The sequence below is a fragment of the Trichoplusia ni genome, chromosome 15 (genome assembly GCF_003590095.1).
Source record: "Trichoplusia ni isolate ovarian cell line Hi5 chromosome 15, tn1, whole genome shotgun sequence".
NCBI lineage: Eukaryota > Metazoa > Arthropoda > Insecta > Lepidoptera > Noctuidae > Trichoplusia > Trichoplusia ni.
In genome coordinates this window covers 1,193,694-1,217,822 of record NC_039492.1, presented here as the reverse complement: position 1 = coordinate 1,217,822, position 24,129 = coordinate 1,193,694, and the positions used below count along the sequence as shown (strand labels likewise).

Genomic DNA, 24,129 nt, shown 5'->3' with positions numbered 1-24,129 from the left:
TCATTATAAAAAATAGTATTTCCCACTTCTGACCTTCCCGATTAGCTAGCAGCTGAAGTTTTCGGGGTAGCTTCAAACCCGATGTCAATGCAATTTACAACTTTATAAACGGCTGGACCGATTTTGATAAAATTGTATGAAGTGACAATTAAAAATGTTGGTCTTTCGATTTATTAATCTATTAATTTATCATGATAGGTTTGGGTGACAACATTAACATCTGTTTCCCCCAAAACATGAAAAGACAACCTCCCATTCCAGGCTTTATATATTATCATATCGACTATTCGTTGACCAACCATCGTAGACCGAAACCGGCCTCAAAGGAGAGCAAGGTCCTACACCTTGGCATTTCCTACAGTTTAATTATTTACGCGAACGATCCCACTAACATTTAAACACAGGTTGGTTGGATAACAGCTTGTCCGCGCCAACCCCACGACAGGGAGTCATTTGGTATCGTAGACTTGGCAATTAGAACCAATACTTAATAGTTTACTATCTGTTTACAATGTATAAAGGTCTTATGTGCCGCATAGAGTGGTTGGGGCCAATTTGAGCGTTATTTGCAGGTTAAGATTTGCTAATTTTCGTAGCATTATTTACGTGTAGAAAAATTGTTAATTTTTGTTGGGATTTGAAAGCTTGTCGATGAAATGAAACGAATTTCACATGCTGCATAAGGCATAATGTGTGGAACTAAATTTGACGTAAATACTAACATCTGTCTGTTCCCATATTTAAAGCGAAATAAATGATTTGATTTGAAATTATTTTAGTTGTGAATGTAAAAATATAGCTCAGTTTTATCGAACCTCTTGGCATTTAAATATGAATGAAAGCAGTTGTTACTTCATATAGTTACTTCACATATATTACTATCAGGATATAAGGACTGTTCAGGAACAGAAGTTGCCAAAAGGCAGTATTTTTTATATTTTATAAGTGGAAAAAAAATAGCAAAAAAATAGTGCGGTAAGTACAAATGTGTCGTAGTCATAAACAAATAATTTGATTAGCATTACTCCGTAAGCCTTCATTATAAGCCGGAAGTGACGATCAAACTTGAGATGCTTTAACACAAATAGGGCCACAAAGCGTTTCCTGTTGTGTTACAAGCTCAGATTCTTAAGAAATGGACTCGTATTGGATACTACGTATGAAATATTTAAGTTACAAGATGAGAGAAAGATCTGGCTTAGTTTAACCATCATTTACGTTTGACTCAATTTTTTTCTTTTGAAAGGGCAAACCTGAAGTCAAATTTGGTCTAATACTTATAAAATGAAATTTCATTCTAGATGACCTGAAAATAAACAGGTTTGAAGAGTATTTTTTTCTCCATCTACTCCCTCCATAATACCAGCCAATAGAAGTCAACCTGCTGGGCAATGACCTTTTTCCTTATAAGGAAAGTTTGATAACTGGTCACAAGGCTGTCAGTCACTGTGGTTTGACGATTAAAGATAGTTTCCACCCGAATCGCTCTCTCAGATAACATATTATGTACATTGTCATGAAATCCAATATCCTATAAGTATTAACAATAATAAATTGTCATCAGGTCGCGCCCTTCTGGACCGGCTAACAAGCACGACAGTGAGCGAGGTCGAGTTCACAAGCGGGGCGACGAGCGGAGCGGCGAGCGGACTGCTCCCCGCGCCACTGGACGTCGCGCCCTACTCCGTGGTAGTCGCCAACGCCACCTGCGGGGATGCCGGCGCTGAAGAGTACTGCAGAGATACACCAGGGAAGTAAGTGAAACTCTCAAAATTTCATATCCTACAAATAGGTGATTCTTAAACGCCCATGTCTAGGTCACATTTGGTGATAAATCGTCAAAGCAAACTCAGGGGACATTGCCTCTCTTAAAGTCCAGACAGTGTAGTTTTCCATAATGAGTAAAAAATGCAGTGCTTTTCCTTAATTCTTGATAGAGCCAGATCAATATGAGTAAGCTTGTGCCGTCAAGTAAAACATTATGCCCGAGTAGCTCTTGTATGACAGTCATGTGCGATCGAATGTGCGGGACTCGAGTACTATAAATAAAAATATGTTCTATCATTTATAAATGTTCAGTTGTGCTATTTTTTTTAAAGGGCACGTCCTTTGTTTTGATTTTCGGGGATTGAATACTTTTGACACGTATGCGCCAACCCCAAAGTCGCTGGACGACGTGACAAACGCGTCGCCACTTCAGACTGACTGACTTATCGCACACGTTACACAAAAAGTTAATGGAAAATGTACCTTAAAGGTCCAAAAGCATTGTCCGTGCGGTGATTTAAATGAAGCATAATGTTTTTTTTGAGGTTTACTGGAAAGAAGGCACGTCCGCTCCGGCCTTCCTCCCAGCAAAACTGAAGGGATTGTCACGCTCATCGCGCGAACTCGTTGTCGACGCATGCGCGTAGGGCACGGTTGATCAACCCCCGATGTGCCTGAACATAGTGCTTAGATCTCAGACCCTACAGATTTTGAGCGAGGTTGAATTTACGCAACCCTCAAATCTCTCGATTCTCAATTTCAGGATTGACGCATGCTCGTAAGAATTATCTTCTAAATAAGTCCTAGCTTCTTAACGTTTTCTATATGTTTAGTACTATTTGCAGTTAATTACACATTTGTTCCCAGACGTGGTGTGGTGTGCGACGTGTGCGAGGGTATCGGAGGCTCCTCATCCCGGCGGCACCCGCCAGCTCACGCGGTGGACGGAGACCCCGCCACCTGGTGGCAGAGCCCGAGCCTCGCGGAGGGAGACTTCCAGCATGTGGAGCTGGTCACCACGCTGCCTGATGTTAGTAATTTGATATTTTTTTTGTAAAGATTACTAATCGAGAGCTTTGAAAAAGGGTAAGCTTACACTTGTTTATCGGGATCTCCTAGTTTTCTACCAACAGATACTTCTTCAGCAAGTGTATACGTATATTATACGTATCGTTAAACATAATTATACTCATTACATATTTATCAATGTAGAGTTATAACAATTGATACATAGTAGAAAAGCATGATTTAGAAATTTCGTCACATTGTATTATACAGATAAAAAAATTGTAGAACCTTAGGTATTTTAATTAGTTTAGCTAACTTAATTCCAAAATTTATACATACTAATAAAAAAAAATGCAATGGGGAATACAAAACGGTAATAAGTAATATTCACTTCAAAAAGCGACTAAAATGTCTTTGAGTAACGCAGACAGGTAAAGCGCGGGATATTTTCAGAGCTTTTTTTATGTTCTCATAAACGTCCATTAATAAGGAGTATCGGTGAGCTATTAGAGCGCGATAACGTTCACAAAAGACTGGCGCGCTTATTGAGCGCTTATCTGTTAGTGGGCGATAAATTGCGAGGAGCGATGCGCCTGCGCATGTAGGGGCAGTATGAGGCTGGGAGTTGTGGGATATGTGCCGGTTGATTTATTGTGTTTTGTTTTGAGAATTTTAAGTCTTATGTAAGTCTGACTTTTAATGTCTTCATCATATGGTGTCAGTTTTTCTTTATGTTTGTCAGTTTTGCTTCGACTTTTTTAACACTTGATAAAGTTTGGACCTCAGGGAAGACAGCCGACTTATTGCCATAATAACTGATATTGTTACGGAAGGAACCACATAAAAACGTTATAGTGAAGCAATTGAAGTTTTAGCCGATTTGTTCGTAGCCCTTAGTATCTAGATTCACATTTATTAAACTTCAATAGGATATATTGGATGTAATATTTCGTATCGGGAAGCAAATAAGTCATTTTTAAACATCCGCAACAAATATGTTCATTGTTCATCTTCATCAGCGACTCAACTCAATCCAATGCTGGACAAGGGCCTCATGAACACATGTGTTTATAATTCTTAACGTCATGTCTCCATTCCCCAACACTGCATGGTACCCCTAGCGCCATCTAACGTAACTTGAACTCACAATTAATTATCCAGTTGGGTAGCTGACCAGCGCACAATAGCTCATGGTCCATGCAGTATGGCAACAAAGAGATCCCATAGTACCTCAGAGATTCCTATCTAATGCCTTATCTCTTAGACGGGTTTCATTACTGGGGCTTTGGCGCCCTGTTACTCATAAGTAGGCAGTAGACGTAAGAGAGTAAGTTTTATAAACTTTCGAAAAACGAACCTGATAGTGGAACAATGTTTGAGCCTTTGAGGCGATGGTATCAACATCTCGCAATCAACTGCGATTACAAAAACGAATCCCAACAAAATTGCACTAGTTTTCCTTAATAACTAGATAAATTTAATAGTACGAGGATAGTAGATATTTTTTTTATAAATTCCTTTTAAATGTTCTCTGATCATTTAACATTTCCGCCGAATTATTTATCCTTGTACAGCCGGAGGTTTCACAAAAATTCAAGTTGTGTGCACTGGCACAAATGGCCGTGGATCAGCAAAATGATCTTGTTATACGCGGAAACCGAACCCGCGACACGTCGCGCAAATTGGATTTAACGTGGTGAACTTTGTCAGTCCGCTGTTCGTTCAGTCAAATTTATGCTAAGTTGTTTTTTTGTACTACTAAAAATACCTTACAAAAACGAATTTAAATTAATAAAGGCGCGGTTCAAATATGCAACCATGGATGTTGTAAACATATTTAAACAATATGCATAAAACGACGATCAGAAGCATTCATTAATTTTAACAATAATAACCCAGTTTCAAAGTAAAATTACCATCATTAGTTACCTGCGGACCCCACGTGTCGAGACCCTTGAAATGTAAGCAACACTCTCTGATCGCTCTTGCAAATTGACCGCTCCGAGATTTTAGGGGCCCGCATATTATTAACATTTTTTTGCGGTGTTTTTATTTAATGGGATTTTTTAAGAGTGGTATTGTTTTAAAACCTTCTAATCATATTTTCTATTTCGACTTCTGCAACTGTAAAGTATGATAACATTTAAATATGTGAAGGCATAATACATTATTCAAATAAAATAGATTTTAACTGATATAAGATTCTAATGCATAATTACAAATTCAAATAATTAATAATTTCACTCTACAAACTATAGAATAATATTGGTCACAAATAATGGCTCATACAACGATACGGAACCCAACACAAATGCATCCGTCACAGCTATCATCTTTTTTATCAGTTTTGTAAATCGGCGCACGCGCACATTTTCGAGCCCGGCAATAAATTACTGTTCCTATAGCGTCTTATCGGTAATAGGGTAGCAAGTACTTTAGGAAATTGATAAGATACACTCTGTCATGTGAAAAGTTTTTACTAAAAAAAGGTACAAAATGGACCTCAGATTTGAACTGTGGATGGTCAAGCGCAAGATTTTGAGCATTGATATTTTTTTAAGCAAACAAATAATTTCGTTCTTTTATGTGCAAAGTACCGGCAAATATTTTGGACTGTTAATTTTATTACTCATGAAATCAGTATGAGTTTTACAAAATGAAGAATAACGGAGATTCTAACAGATTAAAAAGGTGGCAGTTTATTTCAAACCCTCAGGCATCGATTCATTTCCTCATAATATGAGTAACTCATTTTAATTGAAGACACCTGATAATGAAATGCAATGTCAATCATCAATTACTATTTGACGTAGAGCATGCCAGATTTTCCTAGCCTTACCGCTTTTAAGTCCTTTAACAAGTCACCTCTATTTTGGCTAACCTCGGCGATGCCAGGCAATGTCATTGACGGACGGATCTCTGCTGGGATATGAATATGAAGACATCAAACTTTCATTTATCCCATACCAAATATACTTCCAGTTTCATTCCCATATAAAAGTATAATCTTGTGTGAAGCCAATTAACAGTAATTTTAATTGCCCGATACGAGTGTTAACTCCTGCAATATGTTAAACTTTTATCTGTAAGATTAATAGCCGTGTGTTCCGTAAGCCGATAGTCTGATATGGTTGCTATACATCAACCAGGGGCGTGGTGAGGTTACAGGTTAATTTAAACGTGGGAATAAGATAACTTATTTAAATGTATTAAAGTACTAGCAAGTAACATTTGTTTATAAGTTCAAAATGTCAAAAATAAAGTATACGAATGTTTGCGATACTTATTGGGAAAGCTTTTAACATTCAATATTCACTACAGCGCCATCTAGTATTGAGTAGCGATACTACGGAAATATTTCGATGATATTACTGAGAACCATACAAAATATTGTTAGTTTCTATATGATATTGCTGAACCGCTCCTGCATTTATATACTAGCTAATAACATATCTTTTATTTTTGCTATGATAATACAAGTAGGGGTTTATTTAAATAAATCGTTTCTATCTAGTCGTCTGTTGTGAGATGACTGCGATGGAGCCAAAGTCTACGCAATAGAATTAAAAATGTAAATTGTTTTATATCACCCTAGTTTTAACTCTGTTATGAGGTAAACAGCCTCCACTCCTATCAATGACTGGTACCTACAACTAATGCGCAAAGTATATTCATCCAGGGGTTAAAAAAACTGTGACTTTCAGCAATTTTAAAGTTCACAATTAACTTTTGCGGTTGAATTTATGACATAGTACCAAACTACATGCAGGAATAGCCGAGTGGTTGAAGTCACCACGCTAAACCCACTGAGCGCGTCGTGTCGCAGGTTCGATCCCCGCGTAGAACCAGCACCTGTGTGAGCCAAAAATGCTTTTACTGAAACTAGGTAGGCGTCTTTGTGCATGTGATTTGTATGTTTGTGAAAACCCACGCAACACAACTATTAAACTAAGGAAAAACAAAAAAAGTCTACTATCTTTATAAAACTAAATACCTATGTGACAAAAACTATTTTTAAATAAACAAATACACGTTTATCATAGGTTTTTACAACGAAACACTTATCATAGCGCTCCGGTATCTTAGATTATACCACAGGCGATTACTGACGGTAATAAGCCTACAGTAGACACGTAATTTACCACAAGTGGGTAATTAATCACTTGTCTTAAGACTTCTTTGATATTATTTAAGGTCTATGTCGAGGTTTGGTTGGTAGATAAATGGGGGCTTGCGATTACGATGTCAGGAATAAGTCTAGGTGCCTTTGGGATGGGAGAGAATGAAATTTAGGTGACCCCGGTCATTTGGAAGTTAGTGATCAGGGCTTGTGGTGGGCAGGAGGCGAGAGGAGGGAGGGGGGAATTTTAAGTCAGCCAGCACGACAATTTTAAGCGAAGCTACTAAGCAATTTAATATTTATTAGGGAGGTTGAAACTATCAAGTCAAATGCACAAAAAGCATTCGTGGATCACACAGACACTTGTCCTATGCCTGGATCGAACCCACGTCGCTTATAGTCGGTTTGACATGTTGGACTCAACTAATCGGCTATCCTTGAAGTCAAATTGTTTTTTTATATTATTACTAGCTGACCCAGCAAACGTTGTTTTGCCGAATAAATTATATCTAGTTGGATGTATTTTTAATGCTACTTTATAAAAAAACAAAAAACAAAAAACTTCGTCCAAAAAATGAAAAAATAAATTTTAGTGTGGGCAACCCTTGCCACTTAAGGGTATGAAAAATAGATGTTGTTCTATTCTCAGTCCTACCCAATATGTATACAAAATTTCATAAGAATCGGTCGAACCGTTTCGGAGGAGTACGGTAACTAACATCGTGACACGGGAATTTTATATATTAGATTATGACAACTATATACAAATAAGTACTTCTATGGCTTGATTAGGTTTTTGAAACTCCTCACGAATAATTCTGTAGATACATTGAAAAATAAAAACACAAAAATATTTCTTATCTATTTCTATCAAAATGTTGAGTATTTTAAACTAAGTGATTCGCGATAAAATCTATTTATATACCTACTTAGATACCAGCCGGTTTTGTAAAGATATTAATTGCAATGTTTTGTTCGTCTTATATTCGAGTTCAGTGTTCGGCCATTGTTTATAGCGAAATTGGGGACCCACATTGCAACATACCCGCTCTTAGTGTTCATAGTACAGGGTTGGTAATATTAATAACCGTGGTACGGGGATAGGACTTCAAAGAGCCTATTTCTCAAACAATAGTTCCAATATCAAATTGCACTTATTCAATACATTAGAACTATTAGAAGCCAGTATTATTCGTGTATTTGAACACCTGCCGCTACGTTACAATGTGCTTGAGATAACACCTGTTATCACATTGTTTGTTAGCGTCGACGATCGCAAAATATGTCTATAGATAGCTAGCTAGTATATTTTTATGTTTTCCCTAAACATATTTTACGTCGCATCATTTTTCATACATCATAAATACCACGTGATATGGTGAACCAGTATCAAGAATCTGTCACGTTTGAACTTAAATTTTAAGTTAGACGCTAACTAGATCAAAGCTAAAACTGTGAAAGATGGCTTATGATGTAATTATGCAAGTGGGACACCACTCTATTATATTCTGTGCCGTCTCGCTTTCAAAATGGCGATAGTTTTCTTGAGTATACTATTCCTGTTCCCGTATACTATGAGGTTTTGCTGAAACCAGGGCTCCAATTCTGCTGTTTACAATTGTCGATAAATTATAGCGGAATTAAGGCGCAGGACTATTGCAGTTAAGACATTAAAGTGCTTTGGTACTACAAGGCTGGGCAGATTATTACAAAATTTCTCTATTATAATTTTGCATTTATCTTCATAATTCTTTCATCGCATTGCTATCATGTTTGTATTAACTCCTGTCCTAAGCTCCCTTATCTTATCCAACCGTGTCACCCACCCATCTTTGTTGCTAACGAAAAATAAAACAAGTTTTTCTTTATAACATTATCTATTTATTTACAAAATATACACAGCCTTGCATAGCGCACTTAATTTAGTTTTCTTTAATTATTACGTATTTATAATTAGTAAGTCTAATAACTTCATTGTGTCCGTTTTATTTCTTAAATATAACATTAAAATACGTTTTACTGTTTGATACTTATTTCTTATAACTATAGTTTATTCACACATTTTTCCGAGACCCAGTCATTTCAATTGGTCATATACTCGTATTTATCAGATTTTTTTTACTGATATTAGAGACTGTGGAAGAAGATGGTACCAGCGAACCTAGCCAAGGTGGAGTAGCAGTCGAGTGTTATCAGCATTGTTTACTGTTCAATTGAGCTTAGTTCTAGTGGCACTTCGGAAAGAGTCAGCTCTATTGAACAACTCGATTTTATTCAAGAATAAGACGTACTGATCCAATTAAGTAAATAAGCCGAACATTTTAAAGCGCTGCTGTTTACAAAAAAAATAAACAATTTACAAAGGTGAACAAATCGTTATCAAATTCAATTAGTATGAGCTCTGTCCGACACTTATGCTAAAACAATAATTCTTGATAAAGTTTTATAGTAGAAGCATGTAAAACGAACCGTAAAAAACGTCGACGTTTTGGTTACATTACTTGCAAATATAATAATATGATTATCAATCGATTCCACAAAACGCTGTTATAATAATCATTAAAAATAATTTTGAATATGTCATTATTATCTTTATTCTTTAATGCGCAGTAATGGCTGCGGATAATATTTAAAATTAAATACAATGATAAAATTCAAACTTGAAAGGACTCGAACGTGGGTCTTCTGGCTTTACGCGTCAGTCGCTGCTGTTCGGGTATAGTCGTGTAAATATAAGAGATTGGGGGTTTAAAATTGCTCCTACAATTGAAATTGAGGTATATCCTAGGTATTCAGCGAGCAGCTAAAGGTAATTTAAGGGATTTTTTTTAAATCCCTTAAATTATTTCGTCTTCATTGAATATATTTTGTCTTCATAGCATAGTCTTGTCATCCTTAATACCTCTTGCAGGCACCTCAGATAAGTTTCAAAGCAATCGCGACAGAAATAAAGCTATCAAGAATATAAAGCTGCTAAATAAACGACGAAACAATAACATTTTTGTCTTTGTTAAACCACTTGAAACTCCCGGATTAACATTTTCCTTTGATAATTCATGTGCCTAGCAGTGGACCTTATTATAACGTATTTTATATTTACAGTGACTAGTTCTTACATATTAGCATAGCTTGGTAGTCGATAATTCTTTCTGGTGTGAATAAAGCATTTCATTAAAAACAACATTTATACAAAGCAGTGTTAGAGGCTTTTCAGGACGCTAGACAGAGATAACTTAAACTAATCTAAGTTCTTGCCGTATGCGAAAGAAAAGTTAGCCAGAAAAAGTACTAGACGTTACTAATCGGCTTACCCTCACATGAGAAAGGCTCTACTTCAATTACAATACTTGTGATATAGATCTTTCTTGTTCTGCTCTAAACATAAAATCAATTCATCATCATCATCACTGTCCTAGCCTTTTCCCAATTATGTTGGGGTTGGCTTCCAGTCTAACCGAATTCAGCTAAGTACAGTGTATTACAAGGAGCGACTGCCTATCTGAACTATCAAATCAAGTGTTAGGTACTTATTTAGTCTAATTGTACGCTATAGGAGCCTGGTTTTTCTTGGTAATATACCTTCACCTATAAAAATTATAGCTAAGATATAATATCCCAGAAACGAATTTAAAACCCACTACACACATAGCACTCTACCGTGACGATAACCGATTATTTAAAACAGATAAACCGTTATATCTCTCGTCTCTCACGAATTTGAAAGTTAATCTTTGGTATCGTTCGATAAAACCTAGTATGTAGCGGATTTTGATAACAACAAACAAAATTTTCAACTTATCTCAATTATGTAAAAACAACTGCCGATATGAAAACATTCGATACTTCGATCATTTTTGGACTAATGGCCAAATACCATAACGTTAATTTCCAGATATCATAAACGTAAGTTTCGTCACTAAACAGGACGAGATCAAAACCGAGTGTCACGACAAACGATGACGTCACATGACAAAGGAGTAGAGCGACAGATAAGCTCATCTTTAAGTTATTTTGTTTCCTTAGCAACTTATCAACTATATTAATTACAATCTTAATACTATAAATATACAAACAGTTCAATTATCACTAAGTATGTCTATTTATCCTTATAGCATATCCATGTATCCAGGCTTGGGGATAGTATCCCTGTTCCTCTTAATCCGGAGCGGAGTTCCTGAACATGTCTTCAATGACCTCGTCTGCCCTGACTCCCTTTATCGTCATGGTGACTCCCAGGCCTATGACTGCCCCTAGGAATAGGCCCAGAGCAATCGCGAGAACTTTCTTCGCGAAGGACCATTTTGAGCAAGCCCAATACTGCTCCCGAATCACACTGGAACAAAATTAGCAATGGGTTAGTGATTGTTGAAAAGTCTCTTGAGGACAGAAAGAAACCGGATACGTCGCCAGTACTAAATTCTATCATACCTACTCCATATAATAAGATTAAAAAGTGCTACAGCTGAAAGAAAATCAAAGCAGCATACCTAATTTCGTTATTCCTCGAACGAATTTACAAGCGGATCCACAGATATTAGATTATTAACTTCAGAATATTTTCTTAATCATGTTATACCTTGGAAACAAGTTTTATTTCCTAATTTCTAAGTTCTCTCCGACTGAGGCACTTAAAGTAAGCATCGATAATAGTACATGACGCAGTTGTCGAAACTAGTAACAATTGTATAAAAATCTATATACAATAATCATCCAATGATATATAATAGAAAAAAAACATCCCATTAATGTTGACGCGATTTTTTGTCCGACCGCTGATTAGCTTATCAGCGACTAATTATGTCACTCAAGGCGCCGTAAGGTTGCAATAGATCTTCATTAGGTAATGCTGATTACAACAATAATTTCTATTAATAATGTTTACTATTATGCAATTGTCAAGATTGTATTACTGGGTGGATTGGCGGTTCTATGCATAGATTCGCACGAATTTTATTTTCGATTCCAAAGCACGAAAGACAAATGTGATCTCTTTGAAGTTGTAAGTGCTTTATTAATTATCATAAGAAAAAACTGACAAATTTTATGAAGTAGGAAGTCAGGAAACCTGGATTCAAATATTGAAAACTAATATCGTCAATTTGACGCACTACAACGCAGTGAACTAGCTGGTGATCTGTCCTACCCTTTATCAGACTCAGACGGAACTGGTAACAAAAAAATCTGATGAAAAAGGCCTTAATTAGGAGAATGCCAATTATCTACTTCTGACAACATTCTATAATCAATCAGATATGAATAAACAAGCAGTTCATTAAGCATTATCAGAGGGGATGAGATTAATAAAACGATCTATCGTCCAACATTTCTGGAAGCCGTAGTGTTTCACCGGTATCCTATTGTCTTGAAATCAATAGATAAGAGAGATACTGTAAGTGAATATAATGCGGTGTGATATGTTGTTATCAGGCGACGCACAACATGTTGTGAACCCCGATACTGACGCTAGCCTGCTCCGATAGTAAGTGGGACGAGGTATTTGCATCGAACTGATAGTAGTATCTGGAAAGTGCAACATGGATGATGATTTTTGGGTAAATCAGGGAATATGTTATTCCTTAATGGATGGCTATGCTATTCCTATATGTTTGTTCTTTATGTTTTATTTAAATAAGTATTCATAATAGATTACTTAATGAGTTAATAGAAAATTTGGAGACGAAATCTCCAGAATTGTAAAAATAATGTTTACTCTAGCTCTGCATTCTGCAAGTAGAATTTAGCTCTAAAAGTACAATAAAAAATAATTAAGAAACGTCTGCAGATACGAAAGTAGGTGTAGATGTTTATTGCATTAATAAACTGTTTAGGACGAGCAATAAACCAGCAGAATCTAAAGCCTTGTAATGACAAATCTTGACGTTTTATTGTTTTTCATGAAAGCAGGCTATCAGGCGTTGTTCGCTTATCAGTTAGCACTATTTACTGAAGTATTTATTTAACTACATACCTCCATAAACGAACCTTATTTGTATACAGAAGCTTCGCGCTGAGTTTATCAAGGATTATATCTGTGACACGTTTTCCTGTTAAACCATTTTCAGTAGCTTTTGACTTCGTTCCCGATAACTAATGGGTTCCTTTACATGGAACTTTTGATAAACCGAGTCTGCTAAGTCTAGTCACTATACTTCTGTTTTTGCATCAACGAGCTTTATGTGAGACAACATCCTACGCTTTGGAGGTTCTTTTCTACAGTTTGAGCATCTAGGAAGAGGTGAAGGATAGGCGAATCAGGGTGCTGTCCAGGGTTTACTTTGACGTTCAAAAAGTGCTACTTAGTGTAAGTTAACCTAACGTAAATAAATTCTGAAATTGAATTTAGTCGGTTCAAGTTTTCACGAAAAATAATTTTACGCAATGCAATACCAGCTAAATATCGTTGAATGTGGTAATATTACATGATTAAACAATATGAGATCTAGGCTTTTATGGCAGTTTTATCAAACATAAAGAGGTAGAGCTGATCCTACACGTCGCAAGTTGATTGACGATTACATACAACCTATAGATGCTTATGGACTTCTCGTAGTATGATGAACAGATATTTTTGAATTTGAAACTATAGCAAGAGTTGTAAACGTACAGTTAGTACGAGATGAGATTCATTTAAACTTTTCCTTCAAACAATATTATCTGCTATCGCGAAAAATTCCCGCGCAGACTGATAAACTTTTACAGTGTGACAATATTTACCAGATGTATTTAAACCGTTAGTTAATAAGAATATTAAATTATGTAATTACCTGGTGGGTCTTTCATAAGGTCCTTCGTTAACACTGTTTAAACTTCCAACGTATGCGGAATTAACATACACAAAGTCGTTGGACCGGCTGGTCACCTTCCTATGCACTTTTTCCACTTTGTCCTCCCTCTCGTAGTCCCCTGGGTGCGTGACCCTCCTCTCTTTCACCCTTATCACCTCCACCTTGACCTCACTGAGTTCCCCCTGTTTCGGTTTCTTTTCCGCCATTTTACAAATGCAAACGATCGTCTACGTTCGCATGTCGCGAGTGACTAACTTCGCTAGGTTTTTTATCGTAAGCGATAAGGTATCGCAAAGAGGTGTACTTCGAAATTAATTGGACAAAAATCAATAGGTTTATTTTTGATTTTATCCTGTTTTTGGTTTTCTTTTAGATTCTGGAAAAAATGTCGGTGCCCTGAATTTGTGTCTTAAGTAGGACTTTACAAAAATCTCTCTCTTTGCTTCTACGTAATGCTCTGGTGCTGTTCATTTTTAGACAATGCTTTATATATATAAATTTAGAACTTGTATTTTTAGCTAGTACACACTAGCAAAATCATATCAAATTTACGCAAGACTTGCAATGCTCATTGCTTCTGCTTGCCACGTATAAATTATTATTTATTGACCGACTTCTATAAACCCTTAAATTTATTCTAGAAACTCCATATTTCCAATCCATTTGAGTTATACAGATGAGAACACATTTGTGATTCTGCTCTTCCAAGCCTTCCAGTTATCGATGTCTTGAGATAATACATCAAAGGCATGATAATATTTGACAAGAAGATATCAGGTACAAACACATCAGATTCCTCCGTTATTTATAGTTGTTATCATTATAATTATATGCTAAGTAACACGCCAGATGCCAAGTAATGGCCGTGAGGGAATAAATTAAATGAAAATATAGAAACAAAATAAATAATATTTTCACAGAGGTTCTTAATGATAGTAAAATTATTAATGATGCAGGTCCAAATATGAAATTGAAAGAGGAACCAAAAGCCGATGAAGATTCAAGTCTTGTAGATGTGTTTTAGAATTTAATTAATTTTGGAATTACTACTTCTGCCACCTGCGTTATTATAGATAACGCTGGTCAAGATACTAGTATCTAGTGACGTATATATAACCTGGTACGTACAGGTGCAACCTCCTAACAATATAGGGACAGTTTGAGAACTGATCATCTCCAAGAGTATTGTAAAAGAATTACTGTGAGCAGGGGTTAATAATGTTTCTTGTTCAGCGTGAATTGTTGATATTAGTGCATTCCTATCTGCATTTCTATTATCGCCTACTGTATAAAGGCATGAAATCTTTAAAGTAATCTACAGAGGCATATTTTATCAGCGTTATCGCTGCAAAATGTTTGAACAAACAAACAAAAATAGGTCACTGTTGTGTTATTAAGGCTAGGTCTTAACAAATACCAGCGACCTTTGCAAGGTAAAAGAATAAAAACACGACAAAAAACTAGCACAACATTGCGAATACTACTTTAACAAGAAAGATCATAAATAAAGATGAAGAATGTGAAGATGATTTCCTTGAAAAAAAAGTTTCCTTATGACTGTAATTTTATGTTGGCACAATACTTGACAGAGGCGAAAAGAAAATAAAGCTAGTTAATTAAAAAGAATTTCTAAACGTGGTGTCCCAGAAAGGTTATACTGGCCCCATGAAGGAGCCCTGTATAATAACTGGATGCCATAAGGGCTAATTAGAAAAATGTCTCGTTAATTGTACAATGACGCAAGTGGTAGCCGTTGCGGTTGCCTTGTATGGGTGCACTAATGAGGCGGGCAACCATCCAGCTTCAGTGTTTTTGTTAAGTTCATGTCTGGTTGGTTGTCCTCAAAAATGTTATTAAGGAGACGCTTACTATGGTGACAAAATTACTGAACATTAGTTTTTGATTTTGATACTCAATTGAAAGATGATTTGCTAACTAGCTTTTTGCCCGCGGCTTCGCCCGCGTGAGGTCGGTTATATCGCGTTACCAAGAGAACTCTTCAAAAGTCCGGGATAAAAACTATCCTATGTTCTTTCTCAAGGTCAATCCTAACTCGATACCAAATTTCATTAAAATCAGTTTAGTGGTTTAGACGTGAAAGCGTAACAGACAGACAGAGTTACTTTCGCATTTATAATATTAGTAGTTATTATCATCACTAAAAAGGTGAAAGCAAACACTAAACGACGACCTCCGTGGTCGAGTGGCGTACGCACCGGTTTCAAGGTGTCGCTAGCTCGGAGGTCCCGGGTTCGATCCCCGGTCGGGTCAATGTAAAAATTCACATTTCTACATTGTCTCGGGTCTGGGTGTTTGTGGTACCTTCGTTGTATCTGAATTCCATTACACAAGTGCTTTAGCAACTTACTTTGGGTTCAGAACAATGTATGTGATGTTGTCCGCATTTATTAAAAAAAAAAAAAAAAAAAGAATACGGCACCCCTCTGAATTGTTCAAGGGTGTGTAATTCCACACAACAACCATAAGGAAAACAAATCAAGTCAAGTGCGAGTAGGAATCAGTACTCCGAACTTCGGTGTATACATGTTATTACCAATAGGCTAATGCTAAAAAACAATTTTTGAAGGGAAATAGTAGGAATTCAAAAAAAATATAACTTTACAAACTTGCTTAGCCTAATTCATTAATTACCTGAGTAAATTTTAACAGTGTCTAACTGTAATGGTCCTTTTACTGATAGACGTACAGACAGCGGAGCCTAAGTAATAGGATTCCGTTTTTACCATGGAACATGAAAACGCCTGAAGGGTGGCAAGTCATCAAGCTTATCATAATTTTGTATCTAAATCTTTACAATCGCATTTTATCTATTGTCTGAATTACTCATGCGTGTTGCTTTTGACGTCATATAGACCAAAGTAAAAACCATTATCAGTTGTTTCCGTAATGTATGTTGACTCATATTTGCATCTGTTTCGTTTACAGGTAACTCTACTATCCCTTTAGTTAAGTCTAAGTCTTTTTAAATTAGTTCTTTTAAAGTAAATTCTAAATCAACCATTACATTTTTCAATTTTACTATTTCGAAATTTTTGTTATTGATAGCTCACACCTGTTGCTTACATATCTTATCATGAGCACGATAAACTTCATGAACTTCATGAGGCATGACCTTAACAGGGTGCAACCATGGCAACGAGCCGTTGTTTAAAATGTAAGTCGGCTCCATTATTTTTCCTTAAAGGATTTACAGCCCTTGTATGGCTATTTCTTCTCGGAGGTGTGAAGAGAAAAATACCAGGAGGTTTTTTAATAGCCACAAGTAAGTGCGGGTTTCAGATAAAGGAGAACAAAGCACGCATGCGTATATCACTTGCTGCTGTAACACTCTTGTATATTATTATATTGTTTTATATGGTACATTAAATTCTCTTTTTCTATTCTTCCTACTATTTAAGAACGGGTGGAAGGTACCTATTACTTTTAGTAGGTTAGTGAAGTTCTGAGTAGTTTGCTGGAGCGCCATAAGTGTCCGCCCCATGTCCCGCTCGAAACCAAAGTGCAGTTTGTCCAGTCGATTAAGACCTTAGACGATCTTAAGAGTTCGATTGTACGGATAGAGGTCACTACGCCAAACGTAATGAAACCACTGGAACCCAATGACCCACGTAGGACAAACATTTTTGTTATCCGCGATAGCTTGTTAAGAGTTTGGGTGTCTTCGTGCATGCCACTCGAAAGCCTGTTAAACCCCCGCCATACGAGGGTTTAGTTTTAAATAATGAACTTAAAAAGATATTTGTTTCATCTTCGCGAAGAACCGTCATTGTTATGTTACGACGTTAAGTCTGTCAATCTTATGTCAAAACTAGCTGTTGCCCGCGACTTCGTCCCCGTGGGTAGAAGTTAAAGTTATGATTTAGGTATACCGGCCCGGTTTTTTTCACATTTTCCATTGTATCTTAGCTCCTATTAGTCGCAGCGTGATGGTTTATAGCCTAATCCCCTTCCTCGATGAATGTTCTAATTAACACAAAAATAATTTTTCAATTTGGACCAGTAGTTCCTGAGATTAGCGCGTTCAAACAAACAAAGAAACTCTTCAGCTTTATATATTAGTATAGATATTCGCAATAGGAAGGACATCCAAGAAAACAGGTTAAAAAGTCCAATTAAAACTTTTCAGGAAAAAGTTCCCCGTTTCGAGGGTTATTACCCGATGACTAACATTTATTGATAATGAATATTTCTCATACATATCTCCAGTGACTCACAGCTTTTATCGGGTGATGTTCATGTAGATACTTGGCGTGATAAGGAATGAATCGAGCTGACAATACACTCTACAAGTACTTTAGTAATGTCAGTCAAAATATACAATAAATTACCAGATAAAATTAAAAATGAACAAAAATGTGACATATTATTAAACAATTTAAAACAATTCCTCATCCAAAAATGTTATTATAGTATAAAAGAACATTTAAGTGATAAAGTAAATAATTCAAACAGAAATAAATAAATAGTGTTAATTTATATAGAATAATAATAAAATTTATATAATTGAAATGTTGATATAAATACCAAAACCAAATGTAGATAAGAATTGTAGAAATACTTTACCTATATTATTATTAATTGTAAAAACGGAAAATGTTATTAATAGCCCTCCTCCAAATTCTTATTTTTGTTATGCCCGACAGGGCCCACAATGCTCTAAAACGAATGTATCTTGTGTACCTACCACCTAAGTTCACATTGTGGAATGCAATAAACGTATTGAGTATTGAGTATATTACTTTTTGAATATGATTGTATTGTATTTTTACCATTACTGACCCAATAGGTAAATAATTTAACTTGAGTATGAGTTCTCTTAAGACGCAGAACCGAGTGTTGTGGTGCAACTTAGTGGACGTTTTACTCAAAAATATACTTCAGTCGTTTGCAGCATCCTCTCACATTCCTAGAACTTCCATTTGTTTTTCAGAAAATGGAACTACTCCATGTGATCATCAAGTACTCAAAAAAACATTTCCATCGTTTGCAGTATCCGTTCATATTACTGTAAATTTAATTTGTTTTTCAGAAAATGGAGCTACTCCATGTGATCATCAAGTCCGGGCCCTCACCGCGACCATTGGCCTGGTCCCTGGAGGTGTCTTCCTCCGAAGATGGTGACGACTGGAAGATGGTGCGGGCGTTTGGGGACCGGGACCATTGCCGTAAGCTCTGGGACCTGAGGCCAGAGAGAAGGAGACGGAAAGCTAGGGCTGCTAAAAGGACGAATAGAGCTGATAAACCAGCTTGTTCTACACAGTTCGCTAGCCCTAGACCACTGGAGAATGGAGAGGTTGGTTCCATTGAATTTTTAACGTAATATCCGACGATTTAAGTGGTTTAGTACATTTCGAATTTTCCATATGAACGAGAGCTCATCAAATGAAATGAACAATAAAAATGAAATGAACTAGAATATATGGTTCAAAAAATACTACTGACCCTGATGTCTTACTAGCCGCTTATTATCCCAGTGGTGAGGAAAGATCGCTACTTCTCTTTTCATTTTTCCTTTCTAGGACAAGAGTATCACAATTCACAGTCTTTTAGCTTTCGTTTTAGCGTCACTGTTGTGGCTATATTACTTACTTCTACAAAAACTGTTTCAGGCGTTTTCTATACGAAGGGCCCTTCTGCAATGCGTTTGCAAAAATATCACATTTTTATTAAGTAAGTAAAAACAATTTAAAATAGATAATATCACTTGTATAACACTCCATCATCAGATGCACGTCGGCATGGGAGAGGGCGTGATCGCTCGGCGCGTGCGCGTGTCGTTCCGCGCTGCGCACGCGTCGCCGCCGCGACACCAGTACTACACGGTGCGCGCGTTGACGATAGCTGCGCGGTGCCTGTGTCACGGGCATGCTTCTGAATGTAACGTGGATGCTCAGGTTCGTGAAACTAGATTTTTTTTAACATTCTTTTACTTTAATTTTAACCCTCAGTAGGAGTTTTTACCCAAGTATTTAAATATCTATTTAAAGTTGCAATGTCATTTTATGCAGCTTTGCTGTGGTCATCGGGAATAAATACTTTTCCTCAAGTTGCTATCATGTAATTTCCAGGGTGCAAAATGCGAGTGCATCCACGGCACCTGCGGCGTGCACTGCCAGCGCTGCTGTTCAGGCGGCGCGTGGTTTCCTCACCAGCCGTGCGAGGAGGACGACAGGACCGAGTGCTCCTGTGGGGAGCGGGGTGCTTGCTCCTATGACGATACCGGCGCCATACTCTGTGTTAACTGCACGGTTCGTATTAGAAAATTTTTCAAAGTCAAACATCACGACCGTATGGATTTTCGCTTCGTTTTAGTTGATTTCTTCTCAGTTGTGTAAAAATACCTCTTTATTCCATGTTGAGCCCTGTCACGCTTCCTCATCTGCCAATTAGGACACTTAGTAAGGTACTTGGCCTTAAACAAAAACTTTTGAGGAGTTTAAAACTTATCATATTTTTTTCTGGTTTGTTTTCAGGAGAATCGAGCCGGACCACTTTGCGATCGATGCTTGTTTGGGTATTACAATGCTTTGCCTGACAGTCCCTGCGTGCCTTGTGACTGCGATCCACAGGGGTCTGATGGTAGGTTATTTTTGGATGTTTGATACAGTACCTGTCCAAGACAGTACATTGTAATATAATTTCAAAAATATAACTTGAGGTCTTTGGATAAGGTTGCATTTTCCTCTATTCCTTAAAATTTGAAAAATATAAACCCTCATTGTGTATTATTTTGGTATTGAAGGTTCTTGCAAATGGGACAAAAAGAACCATCGGATATCGTGCACCTGTTTCCCGGGGTTTGAAGGTCACTTGTGTGAGGTGTGTGAAGACCCCACCGCCGTGTTCCCAGACTGTCAGACCCCCGTGACCCCAGCCTGCAGATGTGACCCCAGGGGAGTGGTTGATCCTAACCGGATCTGTGATGATGTTTGTCAATGTAAAGTAAGTTTTTATAATATTTTTTTCATTTTTACTTCTTATCAAGTCTTTTATGAAATAAATGTAAGTTTTCAGTGGAGATTATCAGGTATTTAAATGAAATATTGCTTCACTTTTCATACCCGTAATGCAAAATAAGTATTTAATCTTTTGTCAGTACAATGTAGCTATCATTTTTAGCTGCGTCATGGAATTATTGGGATTATTTTTTGCTATCAATAGCGATACTGTCACTTTATTATTATTACTGTATTTTAGGCAAATGTGGTAGGTGAGAGATGCGATACCTGCGCACCGGGTCATTTTGGGTTGAGTGCTGAACTTGTAGATGGCTGCCGACCTTGCTACTGCTCCCATGTCACCGACTCCTGTACCCTCGCGACTCCAGCAGATCAGGAGCCTCCTAGAGACGTGAGTTTATAGAAACAATAGCTATTTAACTCCTGCTGGGCCGACAATGTGAAAGAACTGTACGAGTGCTATCCAAGCACTAATAAAACTAACTGGAATACGACAATAACTAAACGTAAAACTTTGTTTTGTTGTGCTGCAGGTCATTTTACCACTTGGCGAAGCTTGGCAGATCTCGGACTCACAAGGAAACGCGACTCTAGAGCCATCAGTCGATGAAGAAGGAAAACCATTTGTCATTAGCTACGAGGTGAGATCGACATGTTTTGGAAATGAAATACAGAATATCATGAATGGGCACTGTATCTCACAATTAAAACTTTGAACCCATTTTAAGAAGCTTTTGATGCTTCGTGAACCGACAAACTAAATTATTATTAGCTCACTGAGCATCGGTACCTAATGACGAATTGTTATACATATCTCTTAATAACCTCTTCTGATTTAGGTAGAAGGTTGGGAGTACTTCTACTGGATGACCAGCTCGTTCAACGGAGAACAACTCTCCGCGTACGGAGGCGAAGTTCACGCCACTATGTTCTGGGCCATTGTTAGGGGAGACACTGGAGGAAACCCCACTTTTGCTCCTGATGTTATATTAATAGGGACTGGTAAGTTCATGAGGAGACGTAATAGTCAGTCCGTCCGACTTCCTTTTAGCAAACTAAAACTATTATGTATTTTTGTAGATGGTACGAAGCTGGCATACGCCAACACCAGCCACGAGACGCCAGGTATGCTGCAGATATCTGTTCCTCTGGTGGAAGGGAACTGGTTCCTGATGGGGGAAGAACCAGCAGAAGCCGCTACTAGGACTCAGCTGATGGATGTGTTGCGAGACATCAAGGGAATCATGCTGAAAGCACATTATCATTTTGATCAGGACGAGGTATGTGGGAGGAAACCTTTAGTACAAAAATATTGCGTTCTTTGTCTTTTTTTTAATAATGTAATTCATGCACGCCTTTCCCCTGGCCAGGTCCGGCTGGAGAGCGCCGGCGTGCGCGGTGCGAGCGGCGTGCGCGAGCGCTGCGCGTGCCCGGCCGGCTACACGGGCGCGCACTGCTCGCGCTGCGGCTGGCAGCACGCGCGGCTGCCGCACGCCGCACCGTCCACTCCTCGCTTTGAATGTGTTGCCTGCGCCTGTAATGGCCACGCTGGCTGCGATACGGGTCAGTTTCTACAGGCACTGTTACAGCTACAGGGTAGCAAGTTTTTGCCTGGCAAAATACCCCTTTGGTAAATGAATCATAAATCGTAATATGCGTACTCGGAAAAGATTCGTTTTCTGAGAAGATGATAGTTTTGACAGTTGGATTCCCGATTAATGGCATCCTGTGCTTTCTATAAACTACATACTTTATTTTATGATTGAATATTTTAATTTTCTCTTTAGTGGACGGACCTTGCGGACCCTGCCAGCACAATACCACTGGACCTCACTGCGAAAGATGTCTTCCAGGACATTACGGAAATCCTGTCCAGGTATTTCACATTAAATTAGTGGATTCCCTTTTTTGTCGTCGCTAATGTTCTATTTACATTCTATCTTTTCCATCTTTATTTTAGGGAGCGTGCAAACCGTGCGCCTGCCCTCTGTACGAAGCCAGCAACAACTTTAGTCCTAACTGTGCGCTAGCCAGCGCTGAGGGTGACGAGTTTGTCTGCACGCAATGCCCTGACGGATACACAGGAGACCATTGTGAGAAGTAAGTGTAATTATAATAGTTTAGTAAAATACATGTTTAGTTGTAGATATATTATATCAAAAAGTTTATTACATTTATTACCAAATGATTTGCCTACATACATTTGGTTATTTTGACGGTGTTTTAAGATGCTATATAGACGATTTACAATTTGTTCGCCAGAGCACTAATGAGCAAGCGTGACGAATAGGGTTTAACAGTTGCAGTCATTGTGGATTTGAGCAAGTTGACGACATGAGCGATCAGTTACGTATGAGGAGAAAACCAACATAATTTTAACACTCACACGGCCCTTACTTTTAGACTATTCAGAACTGGTATTGACTTGGTATTTAAATTTATCGTAAATATAAAAGTAACATCCAGATAGTGACCACCAGAATAGTCCTATGAAAAACATCTAAGCCAGTGTGTGTCCTAGGTGGAAATCGACCCCTCGACCACTTCACCAGTCAGGGTCATTAACCGCCACACCAACAAGCTAGTTACTTAAAACACCGCATATCAACCATATCTGTGAAGCGCTAAGGTTCAATCTCAAAGTTTCTGTCCATAGCTGTGACTTCGGCTACTGGGGCTCCCCGACGACAGCGGGTAGTGAGTGTCGGCCGTGCGCGTGCGGCGGCTCGCCCTGCCACCCCACCACCGGGCTGTGTCTCACCTGCCCGCCGCACACCGAGGGCGCGCGGTGTGACTTCTGCAAGGTAACTAAGAACTAATAACGTTCGTTGCGAAATTAATTTCGACGACCTCCGTGGTCGAGTGGCGTACGCACCGGTTTCAAGGTGTCGCTAGCTCTGAGGTCCCGGGTTCGATCCCCGGTCGAGTCAATGTAAAAATTCACATTTCTACATTGTCTCGGGTCTGGGTGTTTGTGGTACCTTCGTTGTATCTGAATTCCATAACACAAGTGCTTTAGCAACTTACTTTGGGTTCAGAACAATGTATGTGATGTTGGCCACATTTTTTTTTTAATAATTTTCCATTACCAAGAAATTTTTTTGAGGGATTTTTTTCAATGTGTTTTTGGTTATTCGTCGTTAATACTTTGTGGTTATTAAAAATTGTATGATTTGGGCATACAAACCGAGGAAATTGAAAACTTATATTTTTCTAGCAAAATCTGTCTTTGTTTAAGCCAAACACAGGCACACTCAGCTGTTTATATGACAGCCAAACCAAAACTAAACATGCAATTGGGCTGTAAATACTTTTTTTGATATTTAATTTCATCAAATTCACATGCTGTGAAATTATATTTGATCAGGAAGGCTACTGGTTCGGCGGCGCTGAAGACGGCGGTCCCCCGGCGGCGGGCTGCGTGAGCTGCGCGTGCGGCGCGGGCGCGCTGTCCGCCGCGTGCGACGCG

General features: G+C 37.9%; 2 protein-coding genes across 2 annotated transcripts; one reads left to right on the top strand and one right to left on the bottom strand.

Annotated features, from left to right (window-relative positions):
* Positions 1 to 689: 689 nt before the first annotated feature.
* On the top strand, positions 690 to 24,129 carry LOC113501374 (laminin subunit alpha-2-like; the record flags this gene model as incomplete). The annotated part of the gene is made up of 17 exons (XM_026882506.1): positions 690 to 710; positions 1,495 to 1,754; positions 2,635 to 2,797; positions 18,731 to 18,994; positions 19,428 to 19,595; positions 19,770 to 19,949; positions 20,175 to 20,280; positions 20,444 to 20,643; positions 20,899 to 21,051; positions 21,194 to 21,301; positions 21,500 to 21,662; positions 21,741 to 21,940; positions 22,031 to 22,223; positions 22,448 to 22,536; positions 22,621 to 22,760; positions 23,317 to 23,464; positions 24,028 to 24,129. Coding segments are annotated over exons 1-17 (2,658 nt in total), but the record flags the coding sequence as incomplete, so codon positions are not given.
* On the bottom strand, positions 10,420 to 13,946 carry LOC113501295. Its single transcript, XM_026882402.1, has 2 exons — positions 13,660 to 13,946; positions 10,420 to 11,228 (listed from the first exon to the last, which is right to left on the bottom strand). Exons 1-2 carry the CDS (start codon positions 13,884 to 13,886, stop codon positions 11,051 to 11,053), a joined length of 405 nt encoding a protein of 134 aa, XP_026738203.1. The 5' UTR covers positions 13,887 to 13,946; the 3' UTR covers positions 10,420 to 11,050.

Excerpts from the sequence above, each read along its gene's own strand:
- LOC113501295 (XM_026882402.1), bottom strand. The coding sequence starts at position 13,886 with ATGGCGGAAAAGAAACCGAAACAGGGGGAACTCAGTGAGGTCAAGGTG. Across the intron at positions 11,229-13,659 it reads CCTTATGAAAGACCCACCAG|TGTGATTCGGGAGCAGTATT; the intron begins GTAATTACATAA and ends ATTTTGTTCCAG.